This window comes from Chamaea fasciata, unplaced genomic scaffold (genome assembly GCF_029207755.1).
Source record: "Chamaea fasciata isolate MVZ Bird 193981 ecotype frontalis unplaced genomic scaffold, bChaFas1.0.hap1 SCAF_2, whole genome shotgun sequence".
NCBI lineage: Eukaryota > Metazoa > Chordata > Aves > Passeriformes > Sylviidae > Chamaea > Chamaea fasciata.
In genome coordinates this window covers 22975379-22996609 of record NW_027094087.1, presented here as the reverse complement: position 1 = coordinate 22996609, position 21231 = coordinate 22975379, and the positions used below count along the sequence as shown (strand labels likewise).

The window sequence follows — 21231 nt, the reverse complement described above, 5'->3', positions numbered from 1 at the left end:
AAATCTGGATATTTGGAGCTTAGGAAACTCGAGGGTATAAAGGGATTACTCTAAAATCTTGGTCCTAGTTTTTGCAGTTGGAAGTTGAAAGTTAAAATGCGGGAGGGAAAGGTTTGGCAAAGGAGAACAGAGGATCCCAGGGTTAAGGCAGCTGACAGATGGCTGTCCTACAACCCTGTCCCACCTTTGCTGCTGATTCCTCTGTTATCCTGGCCCGTGCTTTCATGGGGTCATTCCAAGTGATAAGTTCTGCATCTCTGAGTAGCTGACTTCAGACACCTTGAGTCTGATCTGGAGCAGTGCCGAGCCCTCAGAGCTGCAGCTGACAGTAACAGGAGATGTTTTCAGATATGAGAAACTGAAAACAAAAACTATGAACAAAGGTCAGGCCCTCTGTTTCTGAAATTCAGGACATAAAACTAGGGCATCCTGCTGACCAAACTCTTTGTGCCTCAGCTGTCCACCTGCAAAAGTGGAGTAAAATACTCAGTTATCTCACAAGGGTGTTGCAAAGATTTACTAAGTGATATTAGGGATGTGCTCAGAATCACAACACAGCTTAGGAGAAAATTAGTATTTCTGATTTCAGAACAAGGTTTGAATACTATTAAGCAAAGTTGTGGGGGTCACACACTGACTTGTTATGAGAATTCAAAATATTGAATAACTGCTCATTAAGTGAGCACTGTCCATTCTGTGGCCTGAATGCAGTCAGAATCCCTGAAAAGAAAAATGTGTTCCTGTTATTAAAAGTGTACTGAAATGCATTCACAAGAGGACACCATACTGAGGTTGCACAGACAGCGACATTCCCAGTGTTGGCTTATTTTTTTTACATTTGCCTTAGCATCTTTAATAACTTTCTTCTAACATAGTTTCTCCATGGTCTTTATCACACATATGTTAGCTCATATTGCAGCTGAAGTCTAAACCTATTTCCACTCCCAATAATGTAGTATAATTCAAATTTTACCCAGATTTCACTTTCGAAAATGTAATTATCTACATCATGGGAGCTCAAACCTCTTGGCTTCATCAGCATCTTACACAAAAAAAAAAAAAAAAAAAAAAAAAAAAAAAAAAAAAGAAGCCAAAAAACCCAAAACAACTTTCAATGTCCAAGAGGTGCCAAGCCCCTATCCAGAGCCCTTAGGCAAGGTGTGGACTTTTTCAACAAGCAGCTCCCAGGCAGAAACAAGCAATGTCTCCCCAGGGTGCAGGCATTCAGTGAGGAATGGGATGAGGCCAGGTGCCCAGCTGAGTCTCAGAGCTTGTAGGAAGCTGGTGGCCTCAGGAGCCCCTGGGAGCTTCCTCCCACATGGAGATACAAATGACAAAGCACTCACAACATCAGCAGTGTGCTGGCAGTAATATAACATATCTCCATAACCCCAAGCTGCACCATGGGAGGTTCAGGTTTGACATGAGGAGGAATTTCTTCACAGAAAGGGATGTCATGCATTGGAATGGGCTGTCCAGAGAGGTGGTGGAGTCACCATTCCTGGAGATGTTCAAGAAGTGAACTCAGTGCCATGGTTTAGTTGGCAAGGTGCTGATCAGACAAAGGTCGGACTCTACAACCTTAAAGATCTTTTCCAATCTAAATGATTCTGTAATTCTGTGCTCCCATTCTAGGAGTTATATGTCAATCACTCCAATCACTCAGTATCTGCCTCTGGGTCCAAAGCCACAAGTTGTCCATCCTTGAATTACGGGAAGCAGGATTATCCGTGGGAAATGAAGGGTGTATCTTAGCAAACAAAAAAAAACAAAAAACAAAAAAAAAAAAAAAAAAAAAAAAACAAAAAAAAAAACAAAAAACAAAAAACAAAAAACAAACAAAAAAAAAACCCACAAAAAAAAAAAAAAAAAAAAAAAAAGAAAGTGCATCTTATCTGGCATTTTAATGAATGCGCAATTACTGCATCAGGGAAAAGCCCCCTAAAGATTTAATCATTTAATATCTACAAAAAAGCTACTGAACAGAGAATTACTTTGTTCAAAGGATCAGCTCTACCCTTGGCTAGTTTTTGTCAGTTCTGTAGCTACCCTGGAACATCAGAGCTGGAAGAGAAGGGCTGCTGCAGGGCAGAAGCACAGGGCGTTGGTAAAAGGGGAGCAAAGGAATGGCAGAAATCCTGTTTAGCACTTTCCATGCTCTGTATAACTGAGCACTATTTCACTGCCACTGGCAGTAAAACGACCTCCTATTTACACCACAGTACTTGAACTCGTGGTTGTTTAAAAAATTGTGCTTATCTCAAATTCTGATTAACTTCTCCAGGCATTTCTGTGCCACTCAGCTTTCACAAATGGATTTCCGAACAGCAGAACTGCTTTGTATGGTACCCCTCAGAAGTACTCAGCATCCTCTGCTGTCTGCTACACCTGACAGCAAGAAGAGTTTAGAGGCAAGTACCCAAGAGAAGTTGAAAAATTACGGGTTGAGGATATCAGCATCGATGATACCATAGTGCATGAAGCTGAGAGAAAACGAATCATATGTGAAAGATGGAACTGAATGGATATAATGAGGCAGAGCAACAAGAAGTACATTTTGCCCTCTGCAGGGACAGTTCAGAACGATGGAAGAGAAGCAAGCAAGCCCTGCCAGTGGGGCCACTTACTGCACTTTGTGAGATGGGAAGGCTGACCTTAGCTTGGTAAGGCCCCTTCAGTTCCAGGGCAGATGCTTACAAGTTACAGTATTATCTGCTGTGGTCAGTGCTCCTCCTTCTAGAGGGATAAGAAGCCAGTGAAGTCCCACGATCACAGATACTTCCAATAAAATTGTCTCCAGACATAGTCCAGTGCCTTTTCTGCCATCCCCTCCATTTCCATGCTGTAGCAGTGCACATTTCCACAAGGGCTGCAGCAAGGTTAGCCTAAATTCCCATCCATTTGGGAATAGTAGGGACTATAAAATCCCGCTATCTCAGGAAAGCTAACACAAGATCTACGTTTCCACTGCCTTCCTGTCAAATATGCATCAGGTTTGGCCCTGAGGGACAACCACATTTTCACTTGGCAAGAAGGTCTATTTCTTCCCTACACTCACAGCCTCTCCACTTCCATTCTTAAGTGGCAGAGGGACAGTGTCCTTCCTCCAGACCTGTGAACAAGAACTTCTCTTTTGGCCACCTACACTGCCTCCATGAAATAACTCTGCACCAGTGCTTTGTGCACCCCTTGGAGAAGTAACTTCCTTCTGGAGATAATCCATGGACACAGAAGCTTAGGAGGCAACACAACAGTTCAGCAGCTAGCATATGTAGCCATGCTAGGAAAAATTCCCCACCTGTGCCTGACCAGAAAACTGTGTCCCATCTTATACATGCCAGATTTGAGAAAGGCAGTACAAATTTTCATAGTCTCCACAATAGCAACAGCATATTCAGATTTGGAGAAGGCTCTCATCAATGAAAGTGTAAGACAGTGTACCACCAAGGTTCTTGCCTCTTCTCAGGCTCAGTATTAAGTGCAGTTTGAAGGCTCTGATCTCTTTTTTAAGTGCATCCTGGTGTGAAGCTTATGATCCAAACCCTGTTGTGAGCACAACCTCCCCACCTGGAGATCCTCCAAGACAACAATCCAGAACTTCACGAGCACAGCACAAGCTCAGAATACAGGACATATGATAGCATAGACCTGCGTGCTTCCACTACTTCAGGGTTAGTTCTTCCTTATGAGATTCTCCCACAGAATCCTGTAGGCAGATACATGTTCCACCCCACAGACACACACAAGAAAAAACTGGCATATAAAGCAAACAAATTATTTTCATTATTCAATTTATTCCAGGTGAGGAGAAGGGAGGGGGAAAAGACTGGAACAAATCTATCCTTTTTCTGTCATTTCTAGATTAATTCATTCAGAAGGAATGTGAATGTTAGTTTAAAAGCTATTGGTTGTATACAGAGAAAACAGGCAGAATTACTGCAGCGGATTATTCCACTTTCTTCTGTGCCTCAGTTTCCTCTCACACAAATGGAGTAATAACAAGAGTATTACAGGATTGACTTTTTAAAGATCTAAGCTGAAATCCTTCAGCATCAATGAAAAGTGTAGTACTAGTTTCAGTGATAACAGCTTTGGCCCATTTTTCCCCCAATTATTTTGCAACCTATCATTCACAGGCACGAGTCAAAAGTAATCTGACGCATGTATTACATAAAAATGCTTGTACTGTCTTACAAACATCTTTCTGGACACATGTTAAAAGGCAGAAGAAGAAAATGTAAAATGGAGACTACTTCTGAAACCTCACTTCGACTTTCTCCTGCAGATGCCTTTTAATAGTCTTTATTGTATCTTTTTCTCATTTGAAAGTGTCCCCCACCACAGCTACTACAAAGGACAGAGCTCACAGAGTGGGTAGCACTTCAGTATTTTCCTGTTATCCTAATTTCAAGCACAGCAAAGTGCCCTATTTGCCACACACCATTTAAACCCACCACTGAATTCAGAATACTGATTTCTTCATGGTCTTTTTCTGTGTTGCTATTTTGCTGTAATATCTCATGTCTTCACAAGCCTTAATGGATATTCTCCCAGGGAGATAGGTGGGGTTGTTATCTCTATTTTACAGACACTAAAATCAAACAAAAAGAAGCTAAGGTCAAAATGGCCAGAGCAACAACAAGTTCTGGGTCCCCAATTTGTGATGCCTTGGATTAGTATTTCCCCAGCTCTGTGTGTGTTGACAGCAAACCTCCATACAATACCAGCTCTGCATTTCTGCAAGTCAGACCCCAGGTGTCTCAAGCTGAGAACCCAGAAAATAAGAACACACCAATTAGTGGCCACCCATGGAAAACCTCATTTACGCAACCTTTTCATATCACATAGGAACTTGCTGACAAAAGGCAGGAAAAAGCCTAATTCTTCAGGGCAGTATTCAATTGCCAAAATATGAGACCATTCTTCTGTTTTTTGAACAGCCCCCTGCCCAATTCAATACATAACCTTCATCACTGGCAGTAAATGAAACAGGAGACCTATAGAAATCAGCTTCGTTTATGGCAAAACTCATTCAGTCCCTAAGTATATTCCATTCTGTGCACTGAATGAGACAGGGATCCTATTGAAAAAAAAAAAAAAAGGTGCCAGTGTTTGATCTTATAATTAAGAGCCAGATTTTTAAGTCTATTCATGAAGAAGACAAATTAAAGACGGATAGGCAACCCTTTTAATTAACTTTCTGTATTCTAAGTGTTTGACTTTGAAAACTAAATGTATGCTTAATAAAGGTGTTTAATCTTTTCTTTTAAATGTAAACTAAAAAGGGAGAAAATAGGAAATTTCATAATTTGAAATCATAGCATTCTCCTCCTCTGTTTTATAAAGGTGCAACTGTTACCTATTAAATGGCTGCAAAATTCTTTGCGCTTTCACAGCTTTATTCTTCTAATCTCAACAGACAAATAAATTAAAAAACCACAGTGTCTATTTGAAGAAGACCCCTACCAAGAAAATTCTTGTCCAAACAGGAAAAGCCCAGCAAAGTCTGATGTAGATGAAAAGATTGTCTTTGACTATTGCAATTTATCTCATCTCCCAGAAGCTGGGTAATCCTGACTATGAGGCAGGGTGTCTTGTTCCCCCTCTTGTGTTGTGAAAAGACTCAGGAATAAACAAAGGATATCTTCCTAAGGGTTATATGGATTTAGCATGAGATACTGGAAGATACCACGTATCAGCTTTACTTCTTCTATATTCCTATGCAGCAATAGCTCTTCTGCTGCATGAGAATACATTCAGAGAAGGTGAATTATATCTCAGTATGTTTAATTCTATATTCCCAGCAACCACTAGGACACATTATAATGGCAGCAGAGGGGATTAAGCACTGAAGGTGACTTCTAGTAGGAGTACAGCACTCTGGTTGGGAATTTCTGAGTGACTGCCATACAAATGCTTTGAGACAATTCATGCCAGACAAGGTAGAACAAGCCACCAATTGACAAATCCCGTGTAATAATTGTCCCATGAAGATGATGAACAGGGCATGTCAGTGTGGAGTTCCAGCAGATGTTTGTGTTCAGGAGACGGAGGCTGGAGCTAAGTCTAGGAAGAAGGTGAGACGTCTTGCTGAAACCATAGCCCTAAGTCTGCTAGAAAATATGGGTAGAACTGGGCACCTGAGTACCATAATACATCAAGTGAATGCCTTTTGTACCTGCCTGTAACAAATGCTGAAGACAAAGTGGTATTTAAACAGTCTGGGTTTAGGCATCTTGCTCTGGTTATTGGGGAGGTATCTTCTGGTTTGGATCCAAGCCCTGAACCCCTGTTCTGAAAGAAACAACTCTAGTTCCTCTCTGACAGCATGTAGTAAATAGGTATTAATTATATAAATTATATATATATATAATATATATATATATATAAAATAAATTCCGTATCTCAGTGGACACACTATCTTTCCTAAATTATGGAAGATGTTGATTCAATCTCTGCTGTGCCTGAAAAGATCTCAAGTCTTACTTCCCTCCTACAAAAGACTGTTTAGAGCAAGCTGTACCTAGCTTTTCCTGCTTAAGCTCCTTGGCTTTTTCCATGGAAGAATTAAATAATCATCAGGCCAGAGACAGAGAGCATACAGAAGTAAGTATCACTTTATATCCTACTGGTTAAGCACAGATCTGCAAGAGGACAGACTGGGTCCAGTTTCCGCTTCAGTGACTATTTGATAATAATCATATGAAATACCGTTGAAAGAGCACAAGAGACCATTTAGTCCATCCTCTGGTCCAGAGGTACTTCCTGAAGCCCTTCAGTGATTGAAGCTGCCATGGTTTACTCACTATATCACAGTGCATCACAATCTCTTTGGACACCCCCTTAAAGACCATTACTCCTAGTTTTACACATCATGGGCAGCAGGAACAGATTACTCCTATTTTCTTTCACTTGCCAGACTAGCATCTGGGTCACTCTTGGCCTTATTCCTTTTAGGTTAAACAACCCTAATTATTTCAGTCTTTTCTCCTTTGGCCTCAAGCAGTTCTCACTATCCCAGTCTACATCCTCTCACTGGACCACACTTCCTGAGAGTGCAGTACAAAACTAAGGCAGGACATTTCAGCTGAGTCCTACATGTGCCCATCAGAGCTGAAGGCTTATGAGATCTCTCTGACAGCCTGTGCTCCCACTTGCACAGCCTGGTAAGATGGTGTTCCCCTTCTTGGCAATAGGATGACGTTCTAGCCTCACTTGTGGTCCTCCAGAGACCCTGTCTCCTCTCCTGAAGGACAGCCTGTTGTCTCCCATGTAGAACTGGCTGCAATTGATTAATCATTCCCATGGAGAGTACTTCATATTCACTCTGATGCTGTTCAAGCCAGGTCCCTGGTTTGACAAGTTTTTCTTGAATTACAGTGGTTTCCCCCAGCTCACCACAGCTGGTTTATGCTATCTGCAGATTTTATAAAACACTTCCTCTAGACAGATATCCAGGTTAAAATTATAATATAAAGTACAACGTATTTAATGAAAATATGAAGCACTAGCAGGCCACAGCACAAGCTTGTGGCAACCTGCTCAATAGTCTTCCGTTTCAACAGGAAATCAGTGAGAATTGCTCATTGAGTAAAATTATCTTCACCAGTTCTGCATCCCTGCTGTAATGCCTTCCTTTGGAATATGTTTCTTTGCTTCATTTATGATAAAAGACTGTGAGATAATGTCAAAATCCTTACAAATGACAAGGTATGACAACTGCTTCCTCTGTATCCACAAGGCTTGTTACAGAAGAAAGCTAAATTAGTTTGACATGATCTGCTCTTGACAGATCTGTGCTGGCTCCTAATAATCTCCTTTATTTGATTATTTCCACCATTTTTTTTTCTCCAGGAATGAAGTTAAACTGGGTAGTCTGCAATTTCCTATCTTCTGCTTGTTTTCAGCCTTCTGACACCTCATCCAGCCCTCATGAGTCTTCAAAGCATTCAAAGCTTATGGTTCAGAGAGTGCTTCCCTCACCTTTGTAAATAAGCTAGGATGACTTGAAAGAACCATCTTACATCAGTACATCCTGATTGTTCTGCCCTTTTCCTAGATCCTGATCTTCCTCCTTTGTGGATTCTGTTATCTCTTTTAGCCATCAACTTGCAGCTGATCACATTACTGAAGACGTGCAAAATGGGCATAAAATTATTTGGCCTTATTGACAATGCTTGATGTAAAGCTTCAACCACAGCTCTCCCCTCCTCTCCATGAGCACCATAAACAGAGAGAGTCAGGATGATATAATTTTACTATCTTGCTGTGGCTCAATTATTATTTTGTCTGTGTATTGAGCTGATTGTGGCTTATAAAAGGATTGTCTAGGCATGCCAGTAAACAGCCTATGAATGTTATGGGGACTTTACAGTTGTAAGTGTAATTGTCTGAGGGCTTTAGGCACCTCCACACTTTAAAAAGGGAAGAAGCTCCAAAGTTCCACAGCCTATGGCAGACACCTCTAAGAACTTACTTCAGTTTAGAACAATCCCTTATTTCTCAGTTCAGAACAATGGTAAAATATTGAGAGATGTTAAATTCTACAAGACAAGGCATTGTCTCATGGTATCTCTTCCTGATTTTTAGAATCATAGCACTCAAAGCAAGAAAACAATGAATATAAGTACGAATTAACTGAACTTTAAAAGAAGATTTGCTAAGAGTTCCTATCTATGAGCCATTGGGGTCATTTTTCAATAATTTGTCTTTTTTTTTTTTTTCCTAATCTTCTACAGTATCTTGTACACTGGGATCATATCGAAGGGTTCTTTTTGCTGCATATCCAGTTTTTTACCACATAAGAGTGAGCTTCAAGTATTGTTTCATATATTAACTTTGCTAACTATTCTCTGGAAGTTATCCAGCCTCTGTTTACTTCATGGAGATTTCAGCAGGCTTCAGTTCTTCAGTTGTTTTCACAGGAGATCTTTCTTTCCTTGCTCCATTTGTCTTTTCCTCAGGCTGTTATCTCTTCTAGCTGGTATTCTGAGTGAAATTTAGGATAGAAGGGAAAGGCCATTTGCCAGTGCTGTGCTTTAGGCAGGACTGGTGGCATCCCTATCACGATTTTGACTGTGATTTTAACAGTCAACATTAAACACCAATTTTTTGTTGCAGTTGTCAGTCCTCAGAACTCTTTGTAGGACTTGAAATTCTCTTGGGTTTTCCAAGGGAAATGTAAATAGCAGGAAGGTTTAAACCCATGGTGTTTCATCTTTGATCAGGCTAAGTCTCCATTCTGACAGAATCATCTCAGCCTGTGCAATCCAGGTTGTTGCAGGCTGCCAGTCTGACTTCTCCAACATAACAAGCTAAGAATTAAAATGTTAACAGTAGGTAAAGTGACAGTTCACAGTTCTAAGGAACACAGGGAAGTGTCCCTGCTGGGGGTAAACTTTTGGTCCAGCTTCTAAAAGCGCCTTTGCCTCAGTTCCCCATCATTCCAGTACTGTCTCCCAGCTTCACCATTCCTCTCAGGCACAGCCAAGCAGGTGATGGATGCCCTCCTTGCATTTGCTCAGCAGGTGATTTCCAGCAGTGGATTTCATTCTTACAGGAAACCAAAGGGCTGCAATTTTACTGTCAGCAAATCAGCAACTGACACCTGTTTCTTTACGTCTACCCTTCCAAACCTAGAGGACTTTTTGTTAAATTATTTAAAAATCCACCACTGAGTGCCTTACTCCTAAAACTGTAGGCAGACAGAAGGTGGAATGATACAAGGAGAACAATGGTCAGCTCAAAACCATTGTGGTTTACATCCTGCTGCTTTCAATCTGAATTAATACAAATGACTGGCCTCTTCTGCAAAAGAGCATAGCATAGTACCATGGCACCCAACCTGCACACCCTGGAGTACTTAACATTGCAGATTTATAAGGTCATTGGATGCTATTAATAAAATAAATGGATTAGACTCCACTCCATGTCTGATGAACTGAATGCTAATTGATAAGTCTTAACAGTTACAAGAATAATTGGAACTGTAAATTATTCTGTACATTACCAATTATTAGAAATCGTCCCAATTCATAAAAACCCCAAAGTTCCTGAGAGCACAGTAGCACTTCTAGGCAATTATGGGAAGGGTGGAATAAAACTAGCTTCAGAGTGGGCTTCAGATCCAAACACACTCCCCTGCATCCCTGAACTTTAGGGGCATTCAAACCAGGTAAGTGAGATTCTTTTAGAGCCTTTTAACTTTATTAATTACCAGCTCTGACAGAAAGGTGTACCCTCCAGAGAGAATGCCTAAATACTGTGAGATGTCCCAGCTTTCTATAAATAGAGATATACTGTGATTATGGCTGGAATTAATTCAAGAAACTTCAGATGCAAGATGACTAATGAACGGGACTGACATTTATTGGTCATAATTTAAGAGGCTGTAAGTACATCCTGGCTTCCCTTTTGAGACGTAAATGCCAACCATCCCTGGTTGGCAGGTTCAGGACATCCTGTCTTGGGCCAACAAGACAGCTGTAGCACAGCCTGCCACCCAGCAGTGGCATTAGAAGCCAAGGAACAAGGGTAGAGGCAGCACGAACCATCAGGAAAGCAGGAATGCTCACTCTGGTTGGCACTGCATGCATTGCTCCTGTTGCAGCCATACCCTTCCCAGTTGCTGCTGTGTCTGGGCAACCTTTTGCCTAAGCCAACAGCAAGGTGAGAAGTGAAGATGCACCACTTTCCTGTCTCTGTCTAGAGATGCTCATTTGTGTCAGCTGCAACTCTGCCCAAGTGGAGAACTGGAGCAGATACAAAAGCAACCGGAGCTCGAAGAAGGAACCCAGTTTTCCTTCGGATACCAGTGCCAGGAAAGGTGAAGGGAGCCAGACCCTGGAAGTTGTGGCTGTTGCTGCCAGCTGGAGCTCCCAAGAAGCACAGCATAATGTAGGGTTGGGACCCAGCTGGGGAGAGAAGGAGCAGCAGGAGGACTGCATGGTCAAGGGAGCAGGGGGAAGGCAAGGAGCAGAACAGATGGGGAGAGGAGACAGAATGAGTAACAGGCGGAGACAGCAGGAGCAGTGTAACTCCAAAAGCACAAATTCCTTTTAATGTATTAAAAACAAATCACTATTTTCATTACACTATTCCTTCATCCCATACACATATTGTAGGCTGGATCACTCTGGTGGTCAGGGAGGAGCTGCCACTGGTAAATAGAAGGGAGAAAGCCAGGTTGTAGCCCTACTTTCAGGCCCTGGTCCATTGTAATAAAGCCTAGGTCTGGAAAGAAAATCAATGGTTTGTGTTAAGAGGCTAATAAACATCCTAGCACTGCAGGAGTGACTGAAGATGGATAAAGCAGAGCTTTGCCTGACTAAAGCAAAGCACTTGAGGGCTTCTGAACCCCCTTTTCCCCCACACTAATTGTTTAGTTTCGAAACTAAAGGAGCATCTTGCAGAGATGGCCATAACAGTCAGAGAATGTATGCTTAGATCAAGTCAGAAAGCAGGTTAATAGCATTGCCAGAAAGAGAAACCAGCTCTCCCTAAACCAATTCCTGTGTACTGGCCTGTGGTGCTCACAACCATGAAAAGCCATCGAGTTTTACACACACTCAGCAGGTGATAGAAAGAGCCCTAAAGAAATATAAACACCTTCTCCACATGAGGCCATCAGAGCCCTGAGGTTACATGTCACCTCCTGGTGTGCTCAGGAGGATCTTGGAATTATAGATTAAATGGACGTTGATGGATTCCTGACTTTGATTTTGGATTTCAGACATCAAAAGGTGTTTCATCTGGGTACCTGCTCTGGTACTACCACAGCAAGGCATTCTACCAGCAAGCATTTGTACCTTCCACCATGCCTTTCTGGATGACCAACCTCCTCTTATCAGCCCAACATTCCTCTGTGTAGAGCTACTGGGCTACAGTTATTTCTTTACAGCACTCAACACTGGGATTTCAAAACTTAGATGCAGACAGGTAAGGACTGCTGCCAGTTCTACCCCTGAGACCTGTCAGACTCACAGCAAACAGGGGAATCACACAGTGACTTCCAAAGGGCATCAAAACAGAGAGCTGCCATCAAAAGGCTTCTCATCCTCAGGTGTCTTTAGAGCACTGTCATCAGAGCTACTGTTCATTCTCAAATCCAAAAAAAAAAGCCCTCCCTGCGTAAGGAGGAAGTCCAAAGCAACAAAGGAATCACAAGTCGTTTATGTTCAGGAAGAGGACAACGGGAGGTTTGTACAGAAGGAAGGATGCATGGGCCAGCAGTGAGCAAATGGCAGTCAGCAATGCACCACCAGCCTTCCACAACCATGCAGAGGCCTCAGCTTATAGAGCATGGTGCTAATAACACTAGGGTTGTGGGTTTCATCCCACATGGACCATTCGCTTGAAAGCTGGATTCAGTAATCTTTGTGGGTCTCTTCCAACTCAGAATATTCTGTGATTCTGGTGCTCGTGCTTCAAATAATCTCATCCAAAAGCTAAAGCAACCTTCAGGCTATAGCTGCTGTTTTACCTGCTAACACACCAATCCCTCAGCAGATACTGAGATACCTCAGTCTGCTTGGCAGAGATTAGGCAGAACCCACTTCTGCCCCAGGTCCTCTGCCATGGACAGCACATGGAGCACACAAGACACTATGAGGAGCACATGCCTCACAGCACAAGCACTGCAAATCCAAGCAGAAACACAAATCCTTCATTTGCATCGTGCAAGACTATCAGCCTGCCTTCATCTAGCAAGGGCCACTGGGCCTCGTTCACCTTCCCACTAGCACACGAAGGCATTGCAACTTGGCAGCTGCCAGCAGTGAGAAATGCCTGCTCTCTGGGAAACAGGGAGAGGGAAATATAATGTCTGTGTAGGATGATCCTGGGATGGCATCACAGAATCCAAATCAGAAAATATTCTGAGTTCCAAGGGATCCACACGGATCATCAAGTCCAGCAGTTAAGTGAATGGCCCACCCAGGGATTGATCCCACAACCTTGGTGTTAATAGCACCATGCTCTAACCAACTGAGCTAATCTCCAGGGTCCAGCACAGGTGGCCTGAAATGGCCTGAAATGAGAGTGGATTTGAAGTGAAAACTCTTTGCACTTTCTCCTTCTAGTCAGTCAATGCCACATGACCGAAGGAGGGGTCCCTCTCATGCCCATCCCCAAGCAATGCCCACCCTCTAAGCATGGCATGGACAGAGCCTGGAGCTACAGCTCTTTTCCTCATCCTGAGGCAGGAGCAGCTCTGAGATCACTCAGGCAGACCCAGCATTAGGCCAAGACAACCCCTCAGATAATACATGTTTGTTCCTTGGGTTGCACACGTGTCCTCAGCCTGGCACGGTCACACAGAAGATTCAGGGCAGCCCTCTAGGTAGGGATGCCTCTGCATACCAGCAGGTACTGCCTGACTGGCTTTTGCTGGAACTTCAATTCAGGAGCAAGTGGCCAAAGACAATTCGGATCCACAGACTGGTTTCTTTCCCACTAAGCACTACCACTGTCCTTCTCCCACTGGAATCTCTGCCTGCAATTAGTTCCCTAGGAGGGGGCTTGTCTGTGCCATTAAGAACATTACATGATCTAGGAGAAATCAATGTCTCTAATAGTCAGCAAAGGCAGTGGAAGAGAGGGTGATGGGAGGGTTGTTTCTCTGGAGACACCCTTCTCAGTCAAAATCCCAGGGGTATTGCCCCAGGAAGAGAAATAGTGAGGACCTGGAGTAATTAAACTTCCATGGAAAAATTGTTTACTGGAAGAAGCACAGAAGCTGCTCAGTGTCTCTCAGAAAGGCAGAGGCAGTGGCTAGACTCTCCCTAGGTGCAGATGAAGCACCTCTGCCCTGAAGTCAGCAGTCTGTGGTGATTTACACCATGCTGGCAAGTGGTGGGAGGAGGGGTGTGGATAGACACATTTCCTTTAAAATACCCCTTTTTCCTCTGTCCACAGTGGTGTTTGAAGGTAAGACCACGCCTTCCAAGTTTTGAAGCATCTGGATCGTGCAGTATAATTAAGTTATCCTAAATGAAGCCTGAGACATTTTAATATCCTGAGGCAAGAAAACCTTAACTCTGCCGGCATCTTCCTCTCTCTCTTTTTCTCCATTTCCTCCTTCTTGTACACCTCTGCAGTTCCTGGAATGACAAGCCACCTCACCGGCTGGCTGTAATTGCTGGAACTGTTCCCTAATGCTTTTGCCTTCTCCAATTGCATTAAACTGCATCTTTAGAGGTACAGCCCTTTTTATTCATGCGGCTCGTGTGGAAGGGGGAAGAAATGCAGACTGCCTCTTCTCCCCTCTCCCTCCTTTGATTTGATGGGTGTGGCAGGTTTAAACCTTTGCAGCCGCTGGCTCTCCGGCGCTGGGGTGAGGATGGAACGGGAGGGAAGCCGTCGTCTGTGGCTGGTGATGAATGAGACTCATCTCACCCACAAGTGGGAAACCTGCTTGCGGGTTATTGTTTAATCACTCATGCAATCCAACACTGAGCATATACCCCCATAATGTCCATCTGTTCTAGTATGCAGTGCATGCAACACTTGCATTTCTAGCCACCTATCTCACCGCCCAGCCCTGCGTGTTACTGACTGCATCTCTCGCCGGCAGGAAAGGTTGAGTTCAGGTTTTCAGATATATCTCGACCCAGCCTTTCAGTTATGCCACCTCTCAGCTGAATATTTTGTGGGCTCAGATTCAGAGCTGCAGTCAGCTGTAGGCAGAAATGACAACACTTTGCTATCTACATCTCTCATGGGCGGGCACAGTCAGTCAAATACCTCACTCTTCACACTGGCATCGCACCCACAAGAAAGAATAATCTGCAAGGTATGAGCGTGTGAACATATTTGTCTCTGAGGGGTGGGAGGACAGACACACACAGGCACACCTAGACACAAATGTGAAGAGATTTCTTCCACGCCCTAGCCTGTAATTTCAACATTTTGCTCTTTAGCTGCCAGAAAGGCGGGACACCAGGGACTTCCCCCGAAAAATAATTTGAGGAGAGCCGTCTTTATTTTGGGAAGGAAACTCCTGCCAGTGCTGAAGAACCCACTCCATCTTTTTCTCTCAGTGAAAGGTCTGGGTGGGGACAGAGGAAGAGCACATGCTGAAAACCGAGGTCTTTCTCTTCTCCCAATCAGAGCTTTCTCTGGCGTACCATCAGCTTTCCCGAGCGAGCTGCTTCACTGCCAGTTTGGCAATCGCGGTGTGTGTTCAGGTAGAGGAGCAGCAGCTGGGCTGCGAGCCCACCGCTCTCCACAATCGGGCGGCGTGGCTGCGTGCGGCTCCGGGCAGCGTGTGCAGGGAGGAGCGCACGGTGCCGGTGCGCACCCTGAGCGTGGCGCGGGGCCGTGCGCTGCCCGTGAACGCGCAAAGGGGTGTGTGCCATGCGGGGGATTCGTGCGGGAGTGCGGAGACACGGCTCTGTGCGAGCAAGGCACCTGCGCGCCACGCGCCCCTAAACGCCACAGAATACAAAAGGACAGGAGTAAGCCCAGAGAGCGGTAAAGAACAGATACATCAGAATATATACCATATACCGTACATGATGGTATGGGCAGAATGATCCCTATTCCCCTGTAGCTCTCTTCTGACTCCAAAGAACCCCAGGGCTCCTAATTTATTTTAAAATTTGCCGTGCACCTCCGCCCACTGCTCTGTCACTTTGCCTCCCTGTCTGCCTTCCTTCTCCTCCTCTGCTCTTTTCATCCCGTATTTGCCATCAGAATGTGCTCTGCTGGCTGACTGCAACGTGTCGTCCACCCCCCCCCCCCCCCCGAGCCTTCACCCCCTCCTTCCAGATTTTAGTGAGCATATCATTAATTGCAAAGCATTTGAAAAACCTGCATGAGGAAAAACATAGGATGACGCAGGGTCTCTTTCTATCCCAATCACTTGCCCCTCCCCATTATTCTACAAATTTCTCCTTCGTTTGCTAACACACACATCTCCATTCAGAAACACACTTTAACCTGAATCTTCCTCCAACACTGTGCTGTTCACAGGAACTGTAGTTACTCGCATCAGCGTGTGAACAGAATACTGCAGTGCTACGCTGTAAGAGACACTGAAATTTACGCATATATAAAGAAAGTAACCAGTATGGTGCTGTGCCTGAGTTGAGTTTTGTGCTCAGAACAAGAACCAAAGCTCTTTGTCACTACTTACAAATCAGTAATTCTTGGAAGTTTCTGAAATGCCTTGCAAAGATATCTAGGGTCAGTTCCTGCCTCAAAGTTCCAATTGCATAAATACAGCATCCTCCCAAGGAAGTCCAAGAGGTTCAGCCAAAAAGGCTCTCTTAATCAGGAGCAGATTTGGGCTTTCACACAAAATATAAGGGGGAAGGGTGAGGGGGAAATGATCCAAGTAGCTTTTTTTCCTCTAATCTCATTATCATTTTGAACACAAGAATTTTGACACTGAAAACTAGCCCCCACCCAAACCTTCTCATCCTCTCAATTCCCTCATAGCAAAAGCCAGGCGGTACCAGGAAAGAAAATGAGCGGGTTTCCAACAGGTTCACACCGCGAGCTGCTCTTATCCCACCCGAGTTCAGAGCTAACAGAGGCGTGGTCCTCTGTCTCTTTACCAGCTGGTGCACAGTTGTCTAACTGGTTGTACTATGAAAGGTATTGCAAAGAGGATGACTCTCCCCCTCTTTAGGCTAAATGCTTTTGTTATTATTTAATTGGATTTTTCACAATAGCATAAGTTAAAAAAAAATTCCTTGAGGTTAATTCTTGCTCAGATTGTTGTAACACAAAAAAATGAGTACACCTGTCCTCCACGCCACCTCACAGCACAGGCACATAAAGCAGCTCCCATTCATCAGAAACAGGAGCAATTGAGAGCGTTCTGACCAGGGATCAAGGCTCACTGGGCATCCGTTCTTTTTTGGCATAAGATGAAGAATTGCTTCCTTTATCTCCAAGGTAGAGCCAGATCTCATCACGTTTCCTGCCAGCCGCAACACTCCCCTCCACCTCCCCACCCCCCCACCCCCCCCCCCCCCCGCCCCATCCACACCCTCAGAACCACAGACAGAAAATCCTAGGCAATATAACTGCCCCTATTAAAAAAAAAAAAATAGAGGGGGGATTCTGGTAGCTCCCCCAAATGTGGATGTAGGCCACCCCCCTTCCCCACATCACCAGCCCCGGAAAGGCAAAACAGTCACGTTGTAGGGTGTGAAAAGAACCTTCAGTCGCAAGATGCTAAAGAATTGCAAAATAGACGTCTGCTGAAAGCAGCTGAAATTTCCTCCCCCCTTACCCCAGCCCTTACCCCAGCCCCTGACACACTCAGGCAGACACGCACCCCACGGACATCCAGCAGCCTGGGAGATTTTTCAACAGAAAGAAATATAAAAATCCGAAGCTCTACCTGTTTTGTTCTTCTCATACAGCACAGCATGATCGTATTGTCCCCTTCCTTCCTTCTTCTTCCTTCCTTCTCCTCTCTCCTTTTCCTCTTCTCTCTCTTATCTCTCCCCCCCACCCTCTCCACTCCCTCCCTCCCTCCCTCCCTCTCTCTCTCCCTCTCTCTCTCGCTCACACACACATACACACACGAGCACACGCGCACACACACACACCAGGGCAGTTAGCAGCAACTGGAAGGTCCACAGCTATTGCTCATCACACATGCACACGCTGCCTCTCCCTGCCTCCCTCCCTACCCTTCCCAGAATTGTTCACCAGCTCTCCCCGACTCGTCACCTCCCCACCCCACCCCCACCCCGGCAACCACCCCCACCCCCCCCCCCCCCAAGTCCCTCGCCAGTCTCATGAATAATTAAAATCTTCAATCTGGACCCAATTACCCAACGACTTTCCCACTGTACAGAGGCGACAAGGGAGAGGGGACACTGCGGGCTGCGGAGGGGTGGGGTGGGCTGGGGTGTGTCTGGGAGGCACCGGGCGAGGAGGGGACCGGGCGCCTGGGGAGCCCCCAGCTCTATTCCCACCGGAGCGGCCACGGCCAGGAGTGGGATTTATGCGTGAAGAAAGCATAAATCTTTGCTTGGGTGGGGTGGCGTAGAGTGGGCACGGAGGGGAGAAGAGGGAATGGAGGTACTGCCACGACAGGCAGTTTATGCCGTGCACAGGTGATGTACCGTAGGTGGGAGCTGCGAGCTAAACGGGAACTGGTAAATATGTTAAAATGGCTGTTAAAAACCCCTCTCCCCAGCACACTCGCAAACATATATGCACGTGCTGTCTTCTCCGTACGTACAGGCACAAACCCTGAACAGTGATGTCCTGCAGCACTGAACGGGACAACTTTCTCCCTTGTTCCCTCAGTCTATCCCACAGACCTTCCACAGGCACAGAAAATGATACTCCTGCGATGCTTTTTTTTTTTTTTCCCAGACAGAATAGCTTCCAAACCCACAGAAATCATCCCTTTTCCTTCCGTATGGATCTCAATTAATTTCCGTGTCAAAGTAATTCCTGAACATATTGATCGCTGCCTGCAAATTGCTGTGAACTATTGTGAGGCAGATGTGCATGTTCACACAGGAGGCACCAACCCCCCCCCCCCCCCCATGCACGTGTGGGAGCAGGAGTGCATGGATCTGCATGCACAGGAGATCATGGCGATGCAGGAGCCCCAGCCAGCATTAATGCGCACATGCACTCACTCCCGAGCACACGTCTGGAAAGTTATAGCACCGTGCTTTCTCAGAATATACATGAGCTAGATAGCTCATATTGTGGAAGAACATCCCAGACAACAGTTAAACCAAAGTGTGACAATGTTGAGCATGTTAAAAATATTTTCTTTTTCATTGCTGGATTTTTAGGACCTCATCCACCAAAATTCAAATTTTGCGTATTTCACTTACTGAGTCTGGGAGGCACAGTCAGATGCTTGTTCTCTATTTAGCACTAATGTCACTACATCAGCTTCTCTGCCACACCATGGAGTTACTTCTAATTTATTTTTAATATCAAACTGCCTGCAAAAGAGAAAAAAAATTGTCTTAGGTTATTATTAAGGTCTTTGCTCTTTAATTACATCTAAATACATTATTAACACAAATATTCATGCATGTGTGCATGCTTATACAAATAAATGCATATGTATCTAGATATAGTTTCTGGAATACCCCTCAGTACAGACTCCTACATAATCATATCCTGTTGCTATGATATCATTCCAGTTCCCAGTACACCATTTATTTTAGGAAAAGCAAACAGCATCTCAAAGAAAATCTAGCTAGCTATCTACATCTGTATGCAATTTTAGAAAGTGTCTTTTGGGGTCAAGAAGGTATCAGCATTAGTCTTGGGTTACAGACTAGAAAAAGAAAGTAATGATATGGTAATGACATTCAGAGAAGACACTAAACTGGGAAGAGTTGCCAGTACCAGCTGACATAGAAGTAGACCAAAGGATTAAGTAATGAAAACCAGATTCAGCTTCAGAAAATCCATGCAGAGAAAAAGAAGGGAAGCTATGCAATCGCAAAAGAAGAGAGGTAAGAGGTGGAGTAGTAGAAAGCAGTGGACATCACATTTGAGGAAGAGATCTCTGTGATGTACATCACTGCTGGCAACACCACACCAAGGCACTGAGGAGCAGTGCAATGGCATTTTGAATTACACCTGTGGGACTTAGGAACCTCTGCCTTGGCCTCTGGAGTTGCTGGGGGCTCATCTCCATGACAAAGAGAGGGTGTCATGAGCTTGTGGGCACTTGCCAACCCACATGGCTGTGCCCCATGCCCTTGGGAGATGGGAGTCCCCTGGTCAAACACATCTGAGAGCTGCAACCGGGTCTCCCTTTGGTGACAATGAGGAGAAACGGGAACTTTGAGGGTGTGCCTCAGATCATCCTAAAGCAGGAGCCTAAACTAGGTCAGACAAATCACGCTTCAGAAGTGTTTTAGAAGCTTATTTTCTTCCCACAGACAAGGCCTTTTTAGGGAACCTCCCTGTGCTAGGGAGCCCTGGCGAGGAAAGCCTTCCCAGCCCCCACCTTTCTCAGACACCCACGTGGAGGGGGAGCAGACTGGCAGCAGAACTGTGCTGGTGCAGTCAGGGAGGGTCAGGCCATTTTCATGTGCTCATCCAGGGCAGTTTCTCACCTCCATCTCATCTCACAGGCAAAGGCAGAGCCAGCTCTCTTCATGCCCAGCACCACAAGCACTGTACGCTCCAGTTTATGGCAAGGAACTTTTGGCACATAGACAAAACCTCCTTTATATGTTCCCCAAACATACAGACTTAGTGGTGAGTGGCCAGTCCACTGTTGGCTCACATCCGTGCTTCCACTGGATTAATCTCGCTACAGAGAAGAGTCATACGTTGAAACCCGAATTTTCAGGGCATGTCAGTTCCTAACACCATTGTCTTTCAAAGGACCCTTTAAGTGTATTTAAAAGTTGGACCTGAAATTCTTTATGGTTCTGAAAATCATATCCCAGCATCCCTTGCCTTGCCATTTTTTGGCTGTTTTCACTTCAAACTGTAAAGTAAATTATCTCATAACACAGCAGGAAAAAAGGACCAGTCCACAGCAATGAAAAGGCTGAAGAGAATGAGAGGGAAATAAAGGCACAAACTTCAGCCAGGGAGTTAATGAAAATCAGAAGCAAAAATTAAGGGAAGAAGAACAGGTGAATCTCCACCTCTTTAAGTGCCCAAGTCAAGATGGGATGCTTTCATTCAAATGACACCTTTGTCTCTCCAGGGCACTGCCAGCTCTGGCTCATTCAGTACTCCTTCAGAGTCACAGGATAACACTGCATCACGCAGTGTAGACATGCCCTGAAAGGCCCCTTTGACCTTGGCTTTTGAATCTACATAGCTAAAAGGAAGAGCAGTTCCATAGAACAACATGAATGGGGGACCAGGGAAGTGAGCTAGAAGAAGGGGGTGAACAATGACCATAGATTTTAAAAGCTTCATCTGTGAGACTTGACTGAATGACAGCAAAGGAGGTGGAGAAGTGTGATATTTTCAAAAGCTATAAGCCTCTAGAAGGGAATAATTTGGAGTGATATATAGTCCACTGTTTGGTGTACACTGCATTTCACTTCACCATGAAGGGGGGTATGGTTAACATAAAGTAATTATTATGGTGACTTCTTTAATTCAAAGTCATATCTTTAGTTTAAAAGGGTAAAGATCATTTCAAAGTAACAAGACATATTAGTGGTTATTACAAAATAAGGTGGGTGGAGTAAGAGACACAAAACTGAGCTTGCAAAGCCTGCTCACTTCTGCTGCAAGGTTACCCCAGCAGCTTGAGGT

General features: G+C 44.6%; 1 protein-coding gene across 1 annotated transcript in view; it reads right to left on the bottom strand.

The window, feature by feature from the left end:
* Positions 1 to 17472, bottom strand: part of GAP43 (growth associated protein 43) — a 52796-nt gene extending 35324 nt beyond the window's left edge. The window contains exon 1 of the mRNA XM_066175264.1: positions 17354 to 17472. Within this exon, the coding sequence (XP_066031361.1) occupies positions 17354 to 17383 (30 nt within the window). The 5' untranslated portion in view covers positions 17384 to 17472. The remainder of the gene's footprint in view (positions 1 to 17353) is intronic.
* Positions 17473 to 21231: the final 3759 nt, after the last annotated feature.